Here is a 21,410-nt window from a genome sequence, read left to right as displayed (position 1 = left end):
CCCTAGGGGCAAGGGTTGTAAGTAATGACTTGGGGACACATAAGGTTTATGTAGAAAGGGTGATCGCATAAACTTTGGAGGAGGTTCATTGGATTGCTAATCAGAAGTTTTAGTGCCCTTTTAGAGATACAGAGTGATCAGAGGGTGGACACCCCCACCCCCACCCCCACACACCTCGTGTTTTCCCGAAATGATTCAGATAGAAATTTTGAGATGGCCATTTTTGTCGTATAAACTTCGAAAAGAGCTTATTCAAGCGAAAGGGCTAGTGCCCTTTTTAATGGTTAAAAGGGATTAGAAAGTGACTAGCCTCCTTCCCACGCCCACCATTTGCCTAAACACACCCAACCAAAATTTTGAGATAGCCATTTTGTTCTATATACTTGAAAGGTCAAGAAATTATTATATTATTATATTATACATATTATATTGTTGCTTTAAAATAAATCAAACGGCATTGTGTTTATTGTTGCCAATAAGACACCTTAGCAATATATTGAGAACGACTGGGGGTATTAAGTTGAAACTTTGGGGTATACTGCTATTCCTACTTCTGCTCTTACAGTTTCAATAAATAAAAAAGATAAGTCAATCCGCGTTGTAAAGGAGTATTTATATAATCCTTTGGGAATGATATTAAGTTTTATTTTTCATGTCCACTCCAGAAGCTATAAAATTAAATTAAAAAATAATGTTTTGTCAGGATTAAAAATTATTGGAAAAGTTTCTCCTACATACAAATAGCAACTTATAGCATACTAAGGATTCTTATAGAAAAAAGGGGACAGATATACAATATTTATTTTTTTATTTTTCATGAAAAAGACTATGTCAATAAATAACGAACAGAAATTAATTTAAAAAAACTTCTGAAAGATAAGTTTTTCAAAGAAAAGTAAAAAAAAACTCCATTAAGCCAAGAATGAGCAGAAATATCGTCAAATAATCTTCCAAGCGTAAAATCATTATCAATAAATAAATGAAATTTAAAACGAACAGAAGTTACAATAAATAGCCGAGTCAAACTCAAAACGCACAAAAATTAACATGAGTAGGGCTGACAACCCCCATACCTTCTCAAGACCAGAACATAATTTGCACTTTACTGAAAACAAGATGTTTGAATTTCAACTTTCTTACTTTCATGAATAAAAATCATCAAACCTTTAGGAAGAAATGTCAGTGTACATCAATTATACTGACAATCTATGGTCTTTTTTTTTCAGTAAAGCGCAAATTATGTTCTTGTCTTGAGAAGGCATGGGGGTTGTCAACCCCACTCATGTTAATTTTTGCTCGTTTTGAGTTTGACTCGGCTATTTGATGTAATTTCTGTTCGTTTTAAGTTTTTATTTATTTATGGAAAAAGTTTTTTAAATTAATCACTTAAAAAAGGCACTGGAATTTTGAATTTCCTTTCGAATTCTCCGTCTCCAAATCTTCCAGGACAATTGCCTCGGTACGATCACACTGAAAAAAAAAACAAAAAACAAGCATCCATGATCTTTCGTCTAGCAAAAAAAAGGGGAAAATTCCATATTTTCGCTGATGGGAGCTTGAAACATCTGCAGTAGGGTTCTCTGATACGCTTAATTATTAAGATTCTTTGACTTTTTCAGGGAGATTCCCTCCTTTCTCGAAAACCAGGCAAATTTTCTCAGGCTCGAAGCTTTCAAAGGGTAACACTAAACTTAATGAATCTTGTATATATTGGTAAAAAGTATTTTTTTTATGTATCTATCGATATTACATCCTGAAAGCTTACATCCTGAAAGCTTAATAAACCGAAAAAATGAAAAAATAAGGTAAAGCAGACGATACGGACTAAAAAAAAAAAAACCCTAAAAGATGAGAAAAAAGAAAACACAATGCAAAAAAAAGAAAAAAAACTCACATCTGAAAAACTACTGTTGTCTTAAAACCGATCCAATAAAACTGCATTAAGAAAAAAAACTCAATTTTATTAGAAAGTCTCATGTCAATAAGAAATTCTTTTATGCTTTGGAGAAAATATGGACCCCTTCGAATAATTACTGCTTGTCAAATTTGCTTTGTGTGTCTATCTATATGAAAAAGATTACTAATATTAGATAACTATACATACACATCTAATTCAAAGCTAAATTATCTTAATTTGTTCTGGTTTAATGTTTATTGTACGATAGAAAGGCCGCTTTATTTTTACAGTTCCTTATATTAGAATAGTTGTTACTGTTTCTATTATGGTTATATTGCTACGATAATTTATATTGTTTTAGGGCCCCGATGGATACCCTTGCAAAGTCAAAATTGCTGATAATGGTGATGGTACCTTTAAAGCCACTTATGTTCCTGATGATTGTGGACAATATAAAGTGAAAGTAAAATATGGTGGAAAAGATGTGCCACATGCCCCTTTCTCAGTCCAGGCGTATGCTATCGGCAAGGTAAACATATTATTCATCCTTGCACTATTATTATCAATTCATTTCTTGTTATTTATTTTATTATTATTAGTGTATGTTTTATTGCTGTCATTGCATGTATATTATTGCATTGTTGCATCATTGAATATATTATTGTAAGTAACTGTGCATGTTATCTGAGCTCAGTAGAAAATCCATCCATCAGGGCTGTATCGAGGATTTTTTTGTTTGGGAGGGGGGGATGGGGGCGTTACACAATTTTTTTTTGAGGGGGGGTTCACAAAAAAAACTCAAATGACGTTTTTACAAATCAGAAAACATTTCGGGAGATGGGGTTCAAACCCCTAGCCCCCCCACACACACATACACCCATGTCATTTCCTCACCTTAATCAAACCAACAAAAATTGTGTATACCCTTGAAAGTGAAAAACTGGTATATTCATAAACCGCTCTTATGTAATTCAGCCATGTTGGGTGAAACTGTGAACCAACATTGAAACTGAAAAAAACTGGTAGATTCATAAACCCCTTTTATGTTGGATGACAATGTTCCATAATAAAGAATAAAGTTGTATGGAGCGAATACAAAAACTGTTTAAACCTGCATTTTAAAGTTTCAGTTCACGAAAATATTTGCAATTTATCTTTCATGAAGTTTCTGAAATGAAATCTTCTCAGACGTGAAGTTTTTTCTTCTAAGACTTCTTGTTTTTCCTCCGGGAAATGCGCTTTTAATTCTTGGCATAAGGTCTGTTGGTAGTTTGGGTAATGAAAAAAATTATAAGTTGGGAGCAAACAAGATTATGAAAAAGTAGTTGTAGTATTAATCTAATTCAAATCTGCTACCTAACTCCTTCTGTTAAGTTACCTCCCCATATTCCTCCGTTTCTCACAGTCACTGGAAAAACACACCAAAACAAGGAACGGTCAAATTATATGCGGGGATAGCGCCGTGATTAGTGATAGATTCTTCAATATATCGAAATTCGACTTACTATACTCTGGCCAAACGAAAAGTAGTTGGTTCCCAAATAGGGTGGGAGGATGTCACAAGGAAAGATCTAAGAAAAACTTGAACCTCTTGGGACTGTGTAAAGAGGAAGGTTTTGAACAAATTTTGAATGGCAGGCACTTTGAAAGATGGAGATGCACATATAGCAGTAACAGCCTGCAAAGCATTGGCAAGCCAATTTATATTTTGTTTCCGACAACGCTTTGACAAAACCGAAACAAAAGAATAATGTAAAGATGCTGGCAAAAACCGGGATCCTTTTTAAAGTCTGGTATTTCTGGAGCGTTTGCCCTAATTTAGCCACATTTCATTTAACCAATAGTAAGTTAGACAGTAATAGATAACCAATATAGTAACCAATAGTAAAGCAAATTTTTGATGCGTTTTGAAGGTTCTGTTTCGACTCAAAATTTGACACAGCAAGAGCAGGTAAATACAACAACGGTTAAAAAGTTGAGGTTATTTTGCTTCATTGTTTGACATGCGCTTAAGGAATGTGAATGGCTAAAAATAACGTGAAATTTGACCTTGCAAAATAAACCAATATAATTAAAACAAACTTTATAACATGGAATTATGGGACGAAAATCTCTCCCTTTATCTTTGGCTCACGGCTCATGCCGGCTGGATAATTTCTCCATGATTGCGTATAATTGCATTGAAGCAAAACTAAGATTTAATTAATTGGGATTAATTACATTGGAGTTAATCCATAGATGCCGGAAAACATGGGAATATCAAGGGCACCTGGCCCCGTCCAAAATATTACAATTTTTACCATCGTTTACGTTGAACAGTTTTGATCCGCATGTCGATCTAAATAATCACATAAGGATTTACAATCGACACGACTGGAGAAAGGAAATATGACAGAGACTTTATATGCACAAATGTTCTACGAATTTTTGAACCTTAGAGATGTCTGTGTCTCCAGTCTTCCTAAAAACTGGGCACTGAACATGTGGTAAACGATCACTTTTCGGACTTAGTTTTACTTTCATTTTAAAGCAAGGAGTTGGGAGAGGTAAATGAAACTTTTGGGACTCAGCTATTAAATCTTGAAAATATCGGAAAGTTTGATCTCTAATTTCTCCCTGACTGCGTACAAGTGCCTTGCAGTAAAACTTGGATTATATTGGAGTTAATTCAAAGATGCCTGGAAAATGCATCTTTAGGCCGGAAGTTTTCAACTTCGGTAGATAGTGTCCTCAGATCCTTATGGTGGGAGGATATTTGCACCCTTACCATCCATCATTTTGAGGAACGTACTTTGACCAAACGTGGAATGTGGGGTGCAGACAGGGTTACTACTCCCCTCTTATTACAAAAAGATCGCTATCTGAGAGTGAAATTGTCTTGCTTCTCGAAAACTCATTCTGACAAAAATGTTTTAAATATTTAGAACCCTCCTTTTCGAACACTTCCTAGTTCAATTACTCAAACTATGTCAGTCTCTTTTTTTTCGGTTGTTAATGATAGCGAAGAAAAACCATAGGGGGGGGGTTAGGATAATTTTGGTCGTAGGATAATTTCGCTATCAGTAAAAGTGTTTATGTATGGATTAGGGTAGAAACGAATTTTATGTTACTAATCAGCATAGTACCCTGTCGTAGCATAGTAAGTTGATACTCTGCTCATTCAGTAACTTAAACGTTGTTTCGACACCCTATACGCCAGGAATGGCTGCGGAGGATTTTTATCTCTTTTTTTTAAAGGAACATGGTGTCGTAGAGAGTCTTTCTTACGGAATTGGAATAATTCGCTCTCAGTTTGCGACATGTACTTGGCAAGGTCTTAAGTATCCCTAATTACATGGGTACTTTTTGTTTAAGTTATAATTAAAACTGACTGTTTTCAAGCCAGAAATTTTGACTCATCCTTTCAAATCTGCCAAGAATCCCTCTTTAAAAATGCAATCGAGAAAATTCGCAACAGTATATTCTCGTGAAACAAGTCAAAGGGAATTAAGGTAGAAATTGCATACAAAAAGTGTTGGCTTGGAAACCACAGAAGTGGCTAATACATTTCTATTATTTTATTTATCATGTCAAGCAATGGTACAATTAATGTACACGTCCTGACAGTCTAATGTGATAAAGTTGAACAAGAAAACTTTCAAGAAATAATTATCTATTATGTTAACGTATATTATATTATGTTTAACGTATATTAAAGACATAAGCCCAACTAAAAAGAAGTTTATAAAAAAGAAAGGTTATTAGGGTATTATAAAAGGTTATTATAAAGGTTATTATTATAGGTAACTCAAAAGCTGTCTCTCAGTTTTTTTTTTTTTTTTTTTCCGAAGTTATTTGTGTCTAAGGTTCTCAATATGTAGTTGATATGTGTCAATCTGTACTTCATAGATCAGAGCTTGGTTGCTCATAGCCAGGAAAAAGTTTTGCGGAATTAGACAATATTATAAAATTGTCTCGGCACCATACTGAAAACTTAAGGAAGTCCAAAGAACGCACAATTTCTGAATGATTTAAAGGTGGTAACCTAATGTGTAACCATAGGCGCAAATAACGCATGTTTGGATGCGAGAGTATTACGCATCCAAAAACGTTTTAAATTTAAAAAAAAATTATTTATTAAATCAAAATGCACGAAATTATTATACAATAGAAATTTATAAGCTGTTAAGAAAAAGGATGACTGTCCCCCCAAGTACATCGTTTGATCTTTTATCAATGAGAGGGCAGCTGTGATCACGTGATTCCCAAGTTCCTGGCCAATTGCTTAAGGGAGATTTTGTCGTTATTTTCATTTTTTTTCAGAAAATGCGAAAAATTCATTTTTCATTAAAATCCAACAAAAAAAATTCAAATTATAGTATGAGGCAAACAACATGAAGGAGAGCAAATGGGTTGTGGCTGGATTTTCACCTAAACCCCAGCTTTAAATTGTTATTGGCATATTTTTGTTCCTGCTTTGACTGGAATTTAGAAAGAAAGCATGAAACTATAGGATATCTGATATTACTGTCTTTACCTGAAAATGTTCTTGGTCCTTTTTGTTTCGAGGAACTTTCTGAGGATTGAAATTCGCATCTCAAATGTTTTGTTTTCTCATTGTTTTGAAAGGTAGTTATATTATACACGACTTTTTTACATCATTATATTACCAATATGTCAATGGAGACCAATGAATTTTGTAGTGTATTTATGATCTTCTTCCCATTGTCTGATCAAACCGAGGCTAAGTGATAAAAGAAAATTTTTATCTCCTCCTTAGTTTAATATTGCAACGTATTTTCAGTTCCTGTTGTATTTCCATTTTTATCTTTTTATGTTTTTTATGAGGTATGTTTTACAAGTGGCTGTTTTGTCAGGTTTCTTTGTGGAAACAGCGCAGATGTTCTTATGTTAGATTTGTTTATCTAACAGCGCATCCTGCGTGGCGACAAGAATAGAAAAATAATAAACCATATCGCATGCTCTTTTCTGAGGATTGTGAACAAATTATTCACCCCCCCCCCCCAATACAAAATCAAATTCGTCCTGAAGCCCCCCCCCACCCCCCTTAAAGACCTTCCCCTGGAAGATTTAATTCGATCCTTGTGTTGTGAGACAAAACAGGGTAGGTTTAACAAACTATGAATTAGGAAATATTCCTTTACAAAAAAACGAAAGCCCCCTCCCCCCTTTATTCGGACTACGCATTGATTTGTAAGCGTAAGATTGTACAACATCAATTATTATTTATCCACAGAAGTTACTTTTACCCAAAAATCCTCTACAACCTAAGCCGACCGGGTTTTACACCTTTGTTGTATTAGTTTACACAAATAAGTGAATTTTCTCCAGATTTATCGATACCGTCAGTTATAGCTGATATGCGTTTTTATGTTCCGTTTTAATTTAGAGACCATAAAATTTTATTTTACCAAATATACTATAAGAAACTGCGAAAGCAAATTTTCTTTATAAATGGTTCCTTGATTTCTTCTGAAAGTTAAGCATTTTCTTAAGGCATTATACTGTGTTGTGAGACAAAACAGGGGAGGCCTACCACACTGTGAATTTGGAAATACTCATTTACAAAGAGAAACGAAAGCCCCGCTCCCCTTTATTCGGACTGCGTATTGATTTGTAAGCGTAACATAGTGCAGCATCAATAATTATTTCTCCACAAAAGTTACTTCTACCCAAAAATCTTCTACCACCTGAGCCAAACGGGCTTGATATTCGTTTTCGTACCTTTTTTGCATTTTGTCTAGCGTAGCTGATATGTGTTTTTATGTTCTATTCTAATTTGAGACCATAAGATTTTATTTTACCAAATATACTATAAGATACTGCAAAAACAAATTTTCTTTATAAATGGTTCCTTGATTTCTTCTGAAAATTAAGCATTTTCTTAAGGCATTATACTTTGCAGGCTGATCGCTGTCAAATAACAGAAGGTAAGCAGAAAGTGCTCACCCTTGGTGAAGAGTATTGCATTACAGTCAATGCTAAGCAAGCTGGACATGGTGCAGTTACCTGTAAAATAAGATCTACCCAGGGAAGGTAAGAAAACTTAAAAGTTAATCAAAAGTATTGCCAGCTGGCTGTGACACATGCTCATGGTTAAAGTTGGATATAACGAGTTTTCAACATATTGAATGCTTTTTTTCACAATTCGAATGTAGTATGCCATTTGAGTAGAGAAATTAAACATTTCGGCACACTTTAAAATACTGTTTGTCTTTGACTAATGTTTTGAAGTCTGTATCCTGACAGTAAATCACTTTAAGTGTCGTAGTTGACACGAAAAAACAAGCCTTAACGGACCCATCTGGGAAATAGTTTCATAGTAAAACTAAAAATACACTTCTATTCTCCATATATAGTATCATTTTATGACCAATTGAAGCGATGATATAAAGCAGTTTGAATAGAGAAGATAAACACTTGGATCATTTTAGATGACCAGGCAGCATCACCGGGTCTGAATGACCAGGTTCACTGTTTGTTAACTAATCCCTGGAACTGAAAATCTCGACATTCCGTATTTTGTGTCAATAAGCAGGACTGAAAAGCTTTGATGGACCTTAACAATGCACCTTGTCTTGGAGCCCCTAACCGACCCTTAATTTTGATTTTTGGGATGAGAATGATCAGATGGATAAGGATGCTCAAAACTTTTGATGGGCGCTCAAGGTCTGCTTTATGCCTCCAATGATAAAAATTATAAATATTTTGAAATGTAAATCTAAGAATTTTGAGTTATAGAAATTTTAGAAAAATTAGAAAACAAGATTTAAACTGGACTACCTATCTGCCAAGGGGTTGTTGGAGGTGCTACGGTCCCATTCTTTGCCTATAATCACATCTTCGAAAACTAAATTTAATTAATCTCATTTTATCCACTTTTAGAAAAAAAAGATAGTAAGAAAATCCGTTTATTCTTTCCGTTCAGCAGTAGAATGTTTCATAAATATGATGTCCAGGATGCAACATTAAAACCATTTTTTACAAAAAGCTGTCAGTATTAGCATTCTTCCGATATTCACATTATCAGAATCTAATTTGTTTTCTTCAATAACTGAGGCTTTTTTATGTTTAGTTGTGTGTCGATGATTACTTTTGTTTTGGCTCTTCATTTTTCGTTTCAATTACTCCATGATTGTCGTACATTTTGTACAATAAGGGTTATAAATGAAATGTCATTATTATCATTGCATGTTTCCTATTTAAGCAGGGTACTATCATCCTACCTTTCTGCTAAAGGTTTGGCGGTAGTGGTAGACCAACTGTCTCTTAGACTTAGATCATACTTATCCCTAGTCAGTACTGCACCGAGTAAGGAATTTGCTGGTTCTTGCAGCTATTTGGACTTAGCCTGCTTTTTGCACCAAACCAAGAGATAGTTCATTTGTGCAAAATCGTCATCCGATGTTTACTGTTTATAAACAAGAGAGGTTTTTTTTTTTTTTAACCTAAATTCACCCTACTAAAAACGATATATGTCTTATATACTGAATATATTTAGACCCTTCAAATGCATAAAATGTTGTTAGAAGGTTTTGAAGGAAAGTAAGAAATAAAGATAATAAATAAGATAAAATGCTGTAGAAATATGAATTATAAATGAAAACACGAGTAAGCTGGCAAATGTAATATTGCCAGTTCTGGTTTGAAGTCATATTAAAATAACTAGAAGAAATAATTTAAAGCCATTTTTATGTACAAGATTCATTTTATTTACTAAACTTGTAGTAGTAATTCTAAAATTTGTACGATTGACGACGGACTTCTGAAATTCTAAGAATAAAAAGAGAGAGAAAAACAAACCTTTTTGCATTTTACAAAAGTTTAGCTGTTAAAATGTATACCATTTTTCAAATAATCAAAACTGATGGTGTCGCTAAGTTCTATTTAATTGGCACAATAGGAATGAAGCCAAATCACGAGACAGACCAAAAACGTAACAAAAGAAACGCACGTGACTTGTTATTCGGGATACCAGTTTTTATTACTTAGGCCTCCTGAGGCTCTTGATATACACGTGACTTTTTATCAGGGTGGTAATCCCCTTTCAGTACATTTATGTTGCAAATTAAAGGAAGTAGATAATTGTTTAAAGCTTACTAGTTGGGCATGACACATAAAATTAGAAGGTGGGGATCACTAAATTCGAATATAAATTGGTATTTAGTGGTTAGCTGTTTTTTTCTAATATATTTAAGAAATTTTGATGAAGTTTTTGTACTTTGAATGCAGAAGCTTATTTCTACTTTCTGTTTTGTAACACAATAATAACCTATATGAGTTATATTTGTCTTTTTTTGTATTAACGACAAAATATCCATCAGTGTTTTTTCTTTTGTCTGATTTTTATTAAATTGATTTTTATCTTGAATGGTTAAGTGGGTTTTAAATTGACTCTTTAAAACTCCCTTTTGCTGCTATTTTATTGGTGCATTGTCCACCCTCCCAATTTGCAAGATTTTACGATTTCCCTGTAGTTTTATGCTTGTTTTCCATATAGTTTTTTTTCTTGAATTCTTTGCTGCTCAGGTTAAGGGATCTGGGGTCTTCAACGAGCAGGCAAAGGGTATACAAGAGAATTTTCGCTTCCTGATTACCCCATACAGAAGAATAGGACTATGATCAACAGAGAAAGGGGGATTTATTGTTTTCAGTGGCACTAAAAATACTTTGCTATAATGTACGTTCAAATGCGTAGGTCAACTAAAGGCTTGTTGATTGAATAAGTCTACAAATCTATCTCCTTAGTCCATGGAAAAGCTGTCAAAGTCCATTCTGTCAAAAATTTTCAATGCTGTTGTTTCTCCCGCCATCTGGTACATACCACTCCTGTGCTAAATGCTGTTCCTCCCCCAGCGTCGGAAAATACTAACCATATACTTAGGATTGACTAAATTTTTCCTGAAACTTCCACTCAGGCTTTCTTACACGGATAAATCTTACATATATGGAATCCTCGATCCACCAACCAAGGTGATTGACTTAGAACAGAGAGCCTCAAGACGATCACTTAGCAAGCTTTACGACTCACCACTGACTCAACTGATTCTCTGAGCCAAATACATTCGTTTAATGTGTAGTCTCAAACATGTTTTTCTTCTTTTTGGTCTTATTTATTTCACTTTTTTTCATTTCTTCATTTTAAGAAATATTAAAGTATTCATTTTAAGAAGTCTAATAGTGACTTATCCCAACAGCTTATTTAAGTGTATTTGTTATATCTAAATGGGCTTAATAACGCTTTAAGTAGATTCAAATAACACCCAGGCTCGGGCACATGCCCGACTTAACGATTCACCCTTGACTTAACTGTTTCTCCGAATGAAATATATGTGTGTAATTTTTAGTGTCAAATAAGTTTTCTTTTTTGGCTCATTTGTTATTCCGCTTTTTTCCATTACTTCATTTTGTAAGTGGGAACAATTAAACGTATCATAAACCTAATAGCACTGTTAGTGTCACAAAGGGTTTACGGCGTAAGAAATTCGCCAGCAGCTTATTTCAGTTTTTCTTTTGTATTTGTATAGATTTAATAAAACTTAAAGTATATCCAAATAACACCCAGGCATGGTCATATGCCCGTAAGCCCTCCTAGGTTTCAATATTACACGCTTTCCCCATAATTAAATAAAAAAAAACAAGTGTTTTTATGGCACTTGGTATTAACCAAGTGACATATAGCAATCGCAAATTCTGTCGGTCTGTCGATCTGTCTGTCTGTCGGTCCCGGTTTTGCTACTTTAGGCACTTCCTCGTAAGCTAGGAAGATGAAAGTTAGCAGGCGTATCAGGGACCTGACCAGATTAAATTAGAAATAATTTTTTTCCCGATTTGACCATCTGGGAGGGAGTGGGGGGGGGGGCCGTTAATTAGGAAAAACAGAAAAATTGAAGTATTTTTAACTTACGAACGGTTGATCAGATCTTGATGAAATTTGATGTTTGGAAGGATATCGCGTCTCAGAGCTGCTTTTTTAAATCCCGACCGGATCTGGTGACATTGGGGGGGGGGGGGGTTGGGAGGGGGAAACCTAAAATCTTGGAAAACACTTGGAGTAGAGGGATCGGGATGAAACTTGGTGGGGAAAATAAGCACAAGTCCTAGATACATGATTGGCATAACTGAAACGGATCCGCTCTCTTTGGGGTAGTTGGGGGGGGGGGGGGGTTAATTCTAAAAATTAGAAAAATGAGGTATTTCTAACTTACGAACGGATGATCGGATCTCAATGAAATTTGATATTTAGAAGGAAACCGTGTCTCAGAGCTCTTATTTTAAATACCGACCGGATCTGGTGGCATTGGGGGGTGGAGTTGGGAGGGGGAACCTAAAATCTTGGAAAACACTTAGAGAGGAGGGATCGGGATGAAACTTGGTGGGAAAATAAGCACACTTCCTAGATACATGATTGACATAACCGGAACGGATCCGCTCTCTTTGGGGTAGTTGGGGGGGGGGGGTAATTCTGAAAAATTTGAAAAAATGAGGTGTTTTTAACTTATGAACGGGTAATCGAATCTCAATGAAATTTGATATTTGGAAGTTTGAATTTTGAAAATTAATTGAAAATTGAAATATTTGTAACTTACGACAGGGTGACCAGATCTTAATGATATTTGATACTTAGAAGGATCTTGTGCTTTAAAGCTCTAATTTTAAATTCCGACTAGATCCTATGACATTGGGGGGAGTTGGAGGGAGAAACCGGAATTCTTGGAAAACTTAAAAACTGGGGTATTTTTATCTTACGAATAGGTGATCGGATCTTAATGAAGCTTGATATTTAGAAGGAATTCATGTCTCAGAGCTTTTATTTCAAATCCCAACCAAATCTTTTGACCTTGAGGGGAGTTGGAGGGGGAAATCTTGGAAAACACTTGGAGTGGAGGAATCGGGATGACGCTTGGTGGATAGAATAAGCAAATGTCCTTGATACGTGATTGCGTAACTGTACTGGATTCGCTCTCTTTGGGGGAGTGGGGGAGGGGTTCAGTGATTTGACGAGTTGGTGCTTCTGGACGTGCTAGGACGATGAAAATTGGTAGGAGTGTCAAATTGCTGCACAAATTGACTTGACAAAGTCGTTTTCCCAGATTCGACCATCTGGGGGGCTAAATGGAGAGGAAAAATTAGAAAAAATTAGGTATTTATAACTTACGAGTGGGTAATCGGATCTCAATTAATTTTGATATTTAGAAGGACATCGTGACTCAGAGCTCTTATTTTAAACCCTGACCGGCATAAAGCCTCTGATTTTCCTTTTAAATCAATCTATTGAAACTTAGAATTTTGTTAGAGCTCATACCTAATGAGCTCTTGGCTCTTAGCTCTTCTTACCTCGTCACAAGTGCCATATGAGCTCTTAGCTCTTGTTAACTAAAGGTAAGGAGTGATATTAAAACCTAAAACGAACAGAAATTACTACGCATATGAAAGGGGCCATTCTCTCCTCAACGCCCCGCTCTTTACGCTAAAGTTTGACTCTTTCTCTCAACTCTACTTTTACAACAGTAAAAACCTTTCGCGGAAAGAGCGGGGCGTTGCAGACGGAAAAGCCCCTTTCATATACGGGATGATTTCTGTTCGTTTTAAGTCTTAATGTTGCTCCTTACTTTCAGTTAAAAACACTTGTTTTTTTTATTTAATTTCTGAAAGTTTTTGAATTAATGCGTGTTTTGATTTTGGCTCTCCGCACATGAATAATTAAAAACGAAATTTGCATATTGATTTATTTTGTTGGCTAAATGGCTTTCTCATAGTTTGATAGAACGATTTTGATAAAAACAGGAGCGAGGTAGGATGCCTAGTTACCCTCCAATTCATTGGTTAAGGCAACCAGAACTTTTAATTTTTTACGAATGTTTTTATTTGTAAAAATATACGTGACTTACGAATTAACTTATTTAACGAAATTCTATATTTGTATATTTTTATTACGTATATGAGGGGCTTCACCCCTCGTCAATACCTCGTTCTTTACACTAAAGCTTAAATCTTGTTCCAATTCCTTAACAATGACCCCTGAATCACAAAGACCGCAGGATAATTAGTTGAAATTAGTAAAAGTACTTTAGCGTAAAGAGCGAGGTATTAGGAGGAGGTAAACCCCTCATAGACGTGATAGTTTCTGTTCGTTTTAAGTTTTAATGCTGCTCCTTACTTTCAGTTGAAAAAACTTTTTCATATTTATTTTTTCATTGCGTTTTTAAAAAATGCTAAGAAATCCTGCGCCCCCTTCATCGAAATTTTCTTCCTCCATGACACATTCCTCCATGGAAAGTTACCACTGCATAACCCCCTCCCCTCATCCCCTCCTCCCAACCAAAAAAATCCCCCTCAAAGCGTCTGTACACTTCCCAATAACCATTACTATTTGTAAACACTGGTCATAGTTTGTAACTTGCAGCCCCTCCCATGGGGACTGTGGGGAGTAAGTTGTCCCCAAAGACATAGATATTAGGCTTTTCGACTACGCTGAATAAAATGGCTGTCTCAGAATTTTGATCTGGTGACTTCGGAACAAATGAGCGTGAGAGAGGGCCTAGGTGCCCTCCATTTTTTTGGTCACTTAAAAAGGGCACTAGAACTTCTTATTTCCGTAAGAAGGAGCCCTCTCGTGACGTTCTAGAACTACTGAGTCGCTATGATCACCCCTGGGGAAAAAACAGCAAAAAAACCACACAAATAAACACGCATCCGTGATCTGTATTGTGGCAATACAGACAATACCCTATCTTCTAAAAAAAAAGGCAAAACTGAGGCTCTTCACTTTTGATGGGTAAGTTTCAACATGATGAAACTTATATATTTAAAATCAACATTAAAATGCGATTACTTTGATGTAATTATTGTTTTAAAATTTTAGTTTTTTGGAGTTTCAGATATTATTGAGCCGGGTCATGCCAACCATATTTCTGACAAGGTCTGAAAGCTTCTTTGTCTGGAAGGTCATTACCAGAATCTCAAGCAAAATTATCAGAGGACTTCTTATGGAATCCTTTTTAAGTACCCTAAGATCATCTTCGTCAAAAATTATGAATTCCTAAGCGAAATTTCCGTTACCACGCGGGGATTGCACTCAGCGACAGGAATCGGGAAGCAACTAGAATTTGAGGGTAAAACGCGATCACCGTAGCTTCAATTGGAATTAACTGTATTTCTACTAAGATCAACTATCAAGGTCAAACGCACTCTTTGTTTTGTTTCCGAATTCTCATCTGTAATGGAATGATTGCTCTTGCTATTATAGAGAATTCATTGCGAAAAAGTTGACCCGCAGCTTATTTAAAGTTTTAATTATATTCTTGTTTATTCTTTTTTTTAATATGTTCTGGAAAACCAGTATGCCAAATCTCTGGTGCAATTATGTTTTTTAATATTCGTTGATCAAAAATTTGAACAATGCTTGCCAAGACGATTAGAAACTAGCTATAATTTTTCCTAAGAAAAACTGTATCAAATAGCAATATTGTATAACTAAGATTAAACATTAAAGATAACTAGATATAGTGACCATAAGTTAGACCGTTTTTAAGAACCAGAGAAAAACAGTTTACCCCTTCTTCAGAAATTCACCCCCCTCCCAAAAAAAAACAACAACAAAGAATAGGAAAATGTTTCCTGAAAGTTTCACTTGCCCCCCCTCCCCAGCCATGAGAAAAATACGGTTTACTTGCTCAGCTTCATATAATATTTGTTATGTTTTAATGAAATGTATCGACTGTTATTAGGCTCTATACTGGGGTATAGTCACTTACCTTTAGGCAAAACAAAAAAAAATCCCAAGGATCCTTTGTGAACATACGAAAAGTAGAAGAAAGAATCAGTTTTTCTTGCAGTTATACCTGTTAAAAAATCGAATTTGATGTGTGCGCTATCAAAAAACAGACATAGAAAAGGCTGAATATGATATTCTATTTTCCTTCAATTATTCATTCAACAGGACTTCGTTCAACTTGACTTTCTTAAAAACTTTTAAAGCAAAAAAAGGACTTGAAACTGTTAAAAAAGAAATAGAAAGCGGCTAAAAAATAGACGCATAGTCAATACTAGAATTTGATTCAGACACAATAAAGCATTCAGTACCACTTAAAAATATAAATTTTAGTATGTTGAGAACTAATTATGTTCTTAATAATGAGCTTCATTCAATAATGAATGAAGATTGAATGAAAATTCTATTCAATAAGCAGTCTAGTTTGAAATTTGTACTTAAGAAAATGAAGCTAAAATAAAAAAAGAGAGATGAAAAATGAAAACTAAAAACAAAAAAACACAACTAAAAAAGTCAAAACCAAAAAAAAAAAAAAATGAGGAACCTGGGATTGAATATCCTCTATTTTTACCTTTTTTATTTTCAGTGACCTTGACATTGACATTGAAGACAATGGAGATGGAACATTCAGTATCTATTATAATACAAAAGACGCTGGTGAATATACCATAAGCATAAAATTCGGTGGCCAGCCTATTCCCGACGGTTTTTATACCTTCACCGTAAGTAAATGCATGATATGTCTCTTTTGAAAATATCCAACAGATATAGAGAGAGATGGGGGGAGACAGAGAATGAGAACGTTGAGAGGGGAAACAGTTAGAGAAGGCTAACAAGAGAGAGAGAAAGAGGTGGAATAGGGGGGAGGGAGGTAATTCACACTACGGTCAAACCAGCCACAACGAAATAGTCCATTGTCATCTCTTCATGCATGAATAATAATACAATGTTAAGTTGCTGTCTTTTTGATTGTTTTCTGACATTTTTATCTTGTCAGATTGCCAAGACAAGTAATATGAAGTGGATCTGTTAAAAGATTAAACAATAGAAAACATTTTTTTCGATTGAAAGCAAGGAGCAGCATTAAAACGAAACAGGAATCATTCCATGTATGTGAGGGGCTGCCCCTTATTGGGCCCCTTCCTCAACTCTTACTCTTTATGCCAAACTCTTAGGGTTCTTAAAAAGAACTTCTCATGCATATTCAACGTCCTTTCGAGTTTGAACAGTTTTTCTTAAAGAAATGTGACAAAAAGCCAAGCTTTAGCATGAAGAGTGAGGAATGAGGAAGGGGCAGCCCCCCTCCTATACGGAATAATTCCTGTTCGTTCTAAGTTCTAATATTGCTCCTTACTTCGGGTGAGAAAACTTGTTATTTTATTTCTTAAATCGTGCCAAGAAGTCAACTCCCCCCCCCCGCGCAGAAAATTCCCAACAAAGAATTTGTATATACTTCCCAGTAGCAAATACTATAAGTGAGCAATGGGCAAATTGTGTAACTTACTGTCTCTTTCCGAGGGACCATTGGTGTCAAGTCATTCCCAAAAGCTTAGTTGTTGAACCTTTCAACTTTGCTGAATCAAATAAGTATCGCAATATTTTGATTTAATGTCTTTGGGAAAAGGGGTGTGGGAGGGGGGCTAGTTGCCCTCAAATCCTTTTGGTCATTTAAAAAGAGCACTAGAACTTTAGAATGCTGTTCGAATGAGCCCTCTCCCGATCTTCCAAGATCGTTGAACTGATTCGATCACCCATATTAAAAAAAGAAACAGGCTTCTGTGATCTTTCTTCCTGCAAAAAATGCAGAATTTCACAATTTTTGTATACAGGATCTTGAAACCTATGCACTAGGGTTTTCTGATATGCTGAATCAGTTTGTTTGTTTTTCATTAAGATCGCTTGACTTTTCGGGGGTATTTCCCTCTTTTTTCAAAATTTGGGAAAATTTGATGGGTAGCATTGAATTCCAGGAACTTTATATATTTGGATTCTAGGTAAAAAAAAAAAAAAAAAACTATTTTGATGTATGTACTGTTATCAAAACTCTGTGTTTAAGAGTTTCGGTTACTATTGAGCTGAGCCACTCCTTACTTACAGCTCGTTACCACAAACTGTTTGACTATCGAGAAAAGATACTATATGAAGAAAAGATGCAGTGTAAAATAAATGTTTATTATGAACTCTCGCTTGAAAAAAACACCTCAATTTTTAGAACTTAAAATTGACTAGAAAAAAGACTCTAGTTCTTCATCATCCCCAATACAACCAAAATAATTCATTTTTTTCCAAGTAGTAATTTTAGCTCATTTAGTACGGACACGCGCCTTGTATATTTGTCTGTCCGGAGTAGTTCTTGATATGTGGACAACCTGCTAACAGCTGGGGATCTTAAATCTTATTCCGCTTTCCGTGTAGTTGGTATCCTTGGATGACTCCTTGTTGAGGAGTAGATCAAAGGAATGTGTCACATTCTTAAACATAATTTAACACCATCTTTCCAGCTACTGTAGTTAATTGTCTATCTTTCTTCGTGTTTAAGCCTGTTGAAAGCAATATTTTTAAGTTTTTTTATTCTATAAATTTTACTACTATTCTCCCCATTTCTTCCTTTACTTTTTTTTTCTGTAGCTGTCTTATTTGTGCTCTCTGTCATTTTAATGTTTACTTTTGTTAGTTGTTCCCCTTGTTTATCCTGGATGAAAGCCTGCATTCTTTTAGAAATTTCATGGCGTTAAAAAAAGACTTTGGAGTGCCGAAACATTGTGCCGAAACATGATAGCGCCATTGACTTTATTGTGTGCTCTTATTTTTTTTTTTTTCTAATTAGTGAAAGAAGGATGGAGAGGAGCTGAATCGATTAATATGGAGAAGGGGGGGGGGATCTCGAAAGATAAAAATGAAGCCGAGATATAAATGGTGATCTCAGTGATTATTCCTCAGTCAAGGAAACAGGAACTTTCCTGTTCCTGAGTGAAGTGTATGCCTCAACGAGTTTCTTCTCTCTGTCAGGGATAAATCCCGAATTAATTAGCTCTTGGGAGAACAAAGTGAAAATGTTAAGTCTACAAATTAGAGAGTTGTTTCGGCAAAGGCTTCAACTTTTGCAGCTGTTTTTGGTGCAAACTGGTATTTAGCTCGGATTGTATCATCGTCTGCAAATCTTTTAAAAAAAAAGAATAATGTTTAAAAACAAAAGCTTCGTCTTATTATACAAAACGAAGAATATTTTGACTGCATCAGTCTATAAGACGTTCAATCTTTGTAATAAAATTCGTAGCCGTGAATTCTGTAGTGGCCTTATTTAAAAGATTACTTATTTTCTTTTAAAATTTTACTGTTTAACGGGCTGTTGAAACAATCCATTTTAAGTTATCCTTAGAAAGTTTATTAAGAACCAACTCTAATTTTGAAACTGAAATTGATTCCTTTTAAGCACAAAGAATAGATAGGCTAATTTAAATAATCTTAAAAATCATTTGCCTTGTATCAGCTATAAAAAATGTGATATCCATGAAATACCATGAGTTCTGTACTTTGTATTCGTATTCTGCAAGTTTATTCGATTAACGGACTGTTAAGACAATCGATTTTTAGATACCTTGGGAAGCCCATTACGAACCTAAATTTCATAAATTCACGGCTATCCATCTATCAAGGTCAATCCATTTTAAAGTATCCCTGAAAAGTTGTTTGTCCTCAAATCCATAATTCGAGGTCATCTGCTCATTAAGATCATTACGTTTTACTCTTGGAAAGCCTGTTACGCACCTTCAATCCGTAAATTCGCCGTTTAAGCCTTATATTATTTGTTTGTTTGTTTTTTTACAACCATTGCGCAGGTATATCGGTGAAAATCGCTAACAAAATTGCATCCTGACATCGTGAATTTCTAAAGTAATGGCAGTAAAAATTTAAATAAAAATTGTCTCTCTTTGTTTGAAAGGAAGGGAGGACTCCGCTCACCTTATGGTTCTGTTAATTCCATTAATCACGTCGTGGCCTCAAGCATGTGCTAAGTATCATCTAAGATACCTCTTTCTTCAACGATGCTTATTTATGTTCGACATATTCAATTTTTCTCTCAAAACTTATAAAGAACCCAAAATATTATCTTAATTTTGCCTCCAATTGTGATAGTAATATTCAATTAGAGCCCCAGGGTTTGGATCTAACAAACAATTTTGAAAGTGGGACGGGTGTAGCTGGATTTTTGACACCCCCTCTCCCCTTTAAGTAACCCTCCTCTACCCCCTAAATTTGCAGACAGTATAGGCTAGAAATAAAGGGGGGATTTCATATATAAAATCTAAATACCTTCTCACAAACGAACACATTCTTTAATGCGTTTTTACCATCTTTTATCCCCTGAATTGCTTAGTGTAGTAAAGTGAGTTTATAGTTTCACTTCATTGAATTTTTACTGATATTTCATTGAGAAATAACTTTTAATTGCTATTTCTTAAAGTTATATCGTTAATTTTCCGATTGTTTAATCGTTTTTAATTGTTCTAATCATTAAAACAATTTAAACTAAAACATTTAAACAGAGCATTAAAATAAGATTAAACTAAGTCGTTGTTCTAGTCTAAGGAAACTAAACTACTTTTGGAGTCCTCTTTCTCTGTCTTCTGGCTTGCGTATCTCCCTGGGTCCCCTAATCTGGTATTACATAATTGTTAAAATAGCAAGCTACGAAAAGCCCATAAGGGCAGATATGTTGCGTCCAAACAAGCTATACCCGCTCTGTCTATCTTTTGTTTCTCATCTCCTTTTTTTTTTAGCTTTTAAGGCCTCATTTAAGTTGCAATTTTTTGTTTTTTAGCTTTTAAGGCCTCATTTAAGTTGCAAATCCATATAGATTATTCCTATATCAAGAAATAAGAGCACGCTATGTAAAACAAATCTTCTGTACTCAGACCCATGTTTAATCTTCCACAATTATCGGGGAAATTCTTCTTATAATGCAATAGAAAATTTACTGCATTTTTGGTTATTTCTACTCTCAGTAGCACACATCCCAATGGCAGAAATCCCCCTGATTACAAGACCTTGTTTCAGTTTATCAGTAGACTGTCAATTCACTACTTGATGAGATTAAATAAAAAAAAACTAGTTTTTTTAACTGAAAGTAAGGAGTGACATTAAAACTTAAAACGAACAGAAATTACTCCGTATATGAAATGGGTTGTCCCCTCCGCAATCCCTCGCTCTTTACGCTAAAGCTTTTAAATGTTTTAAAAAGTAGAATTGTGGCAGCGAGGGATTGCGGAGGGGACAACCCATTTCATATACGGAGTAATTTCTGTTCGTTTTAAGTTTTAATGTCGCTCCTTACTTTCAGTTAAAAAAACTAGTTTTTTTTATTTAATTTCTGAAGGTTTTTGAATTAATGCATGTTTGATTTTGGCTCTCCGCATACAAATTATTAAAATGAAATTTGTATATTAATTCTTTTTTGGCTAAATGGCTTTCTCTTAGTTTTGATCAGACGATTTTGAGAAATAAGAGGTGGAGAAGGAGGCCTAGTTGCCATCCATTTTTTCGATTACTTAAAAAGGCAACTAGAACTTTTAATTTTTAACGAACGTTTTTATTAGTAAAAAATATACGTAACTTAAGAATTAACTTGCGTAAAAAAACTTTTATATTCTTATATTTTTATTGTGTATACGAGAGGGTTTGTGCCCTCGTTAATACCTCGCTCTTTACACTAAATCGTAAGTTTTGTCCCAATTCTTT

At 34.8% G+C, this 21,410-nt stretch overlaps 1 protein-coding gene across 1 annotated transcript in view; it reads left to right on the top strand.

Annotated features, from left to right (window-relative positions):
- The window catches only part of LOC136031519 (filamin-A-like), a gene marked incomplete in the record, with an annotated part of 349,909 nt that overhangs the window by 228,880 nt on the left and 99,619 nt on the right, over positions 1 to 21,410 (top strand). The window contains 3 exon segments of the mRNA XM_065711189.1: positions 2,259 to 2,426; positions 7,803 to 7,933; positions 16,258 to 16,393. Coding sequence (XP_065567261.1) covers positions 2,259 to 2,426; positions 7,803 to 7,933; positions 16,258 to 16,393 — 435 coding nt within the window.

Source organism: Artemia franciscana, chromosome 9 (assembly GCF_032884065.1).
Source record: "Artemia franciscana chromosome 9, ASM3288406v1, whole genome shotgun sequence".
Taxonomy (NCBI): domain Eukaryota; kingdom Metazoa; phylum Arthropoda; class Branchiopoda; order Anostraca; family Artemiidae; genus Artemia; species Artemia franciscana.
The sequence above is the reverse complement of the archived record's forward strand: the minus strand, read 5'-3'. Positions and strand labels throughout refer to the sequence as shown.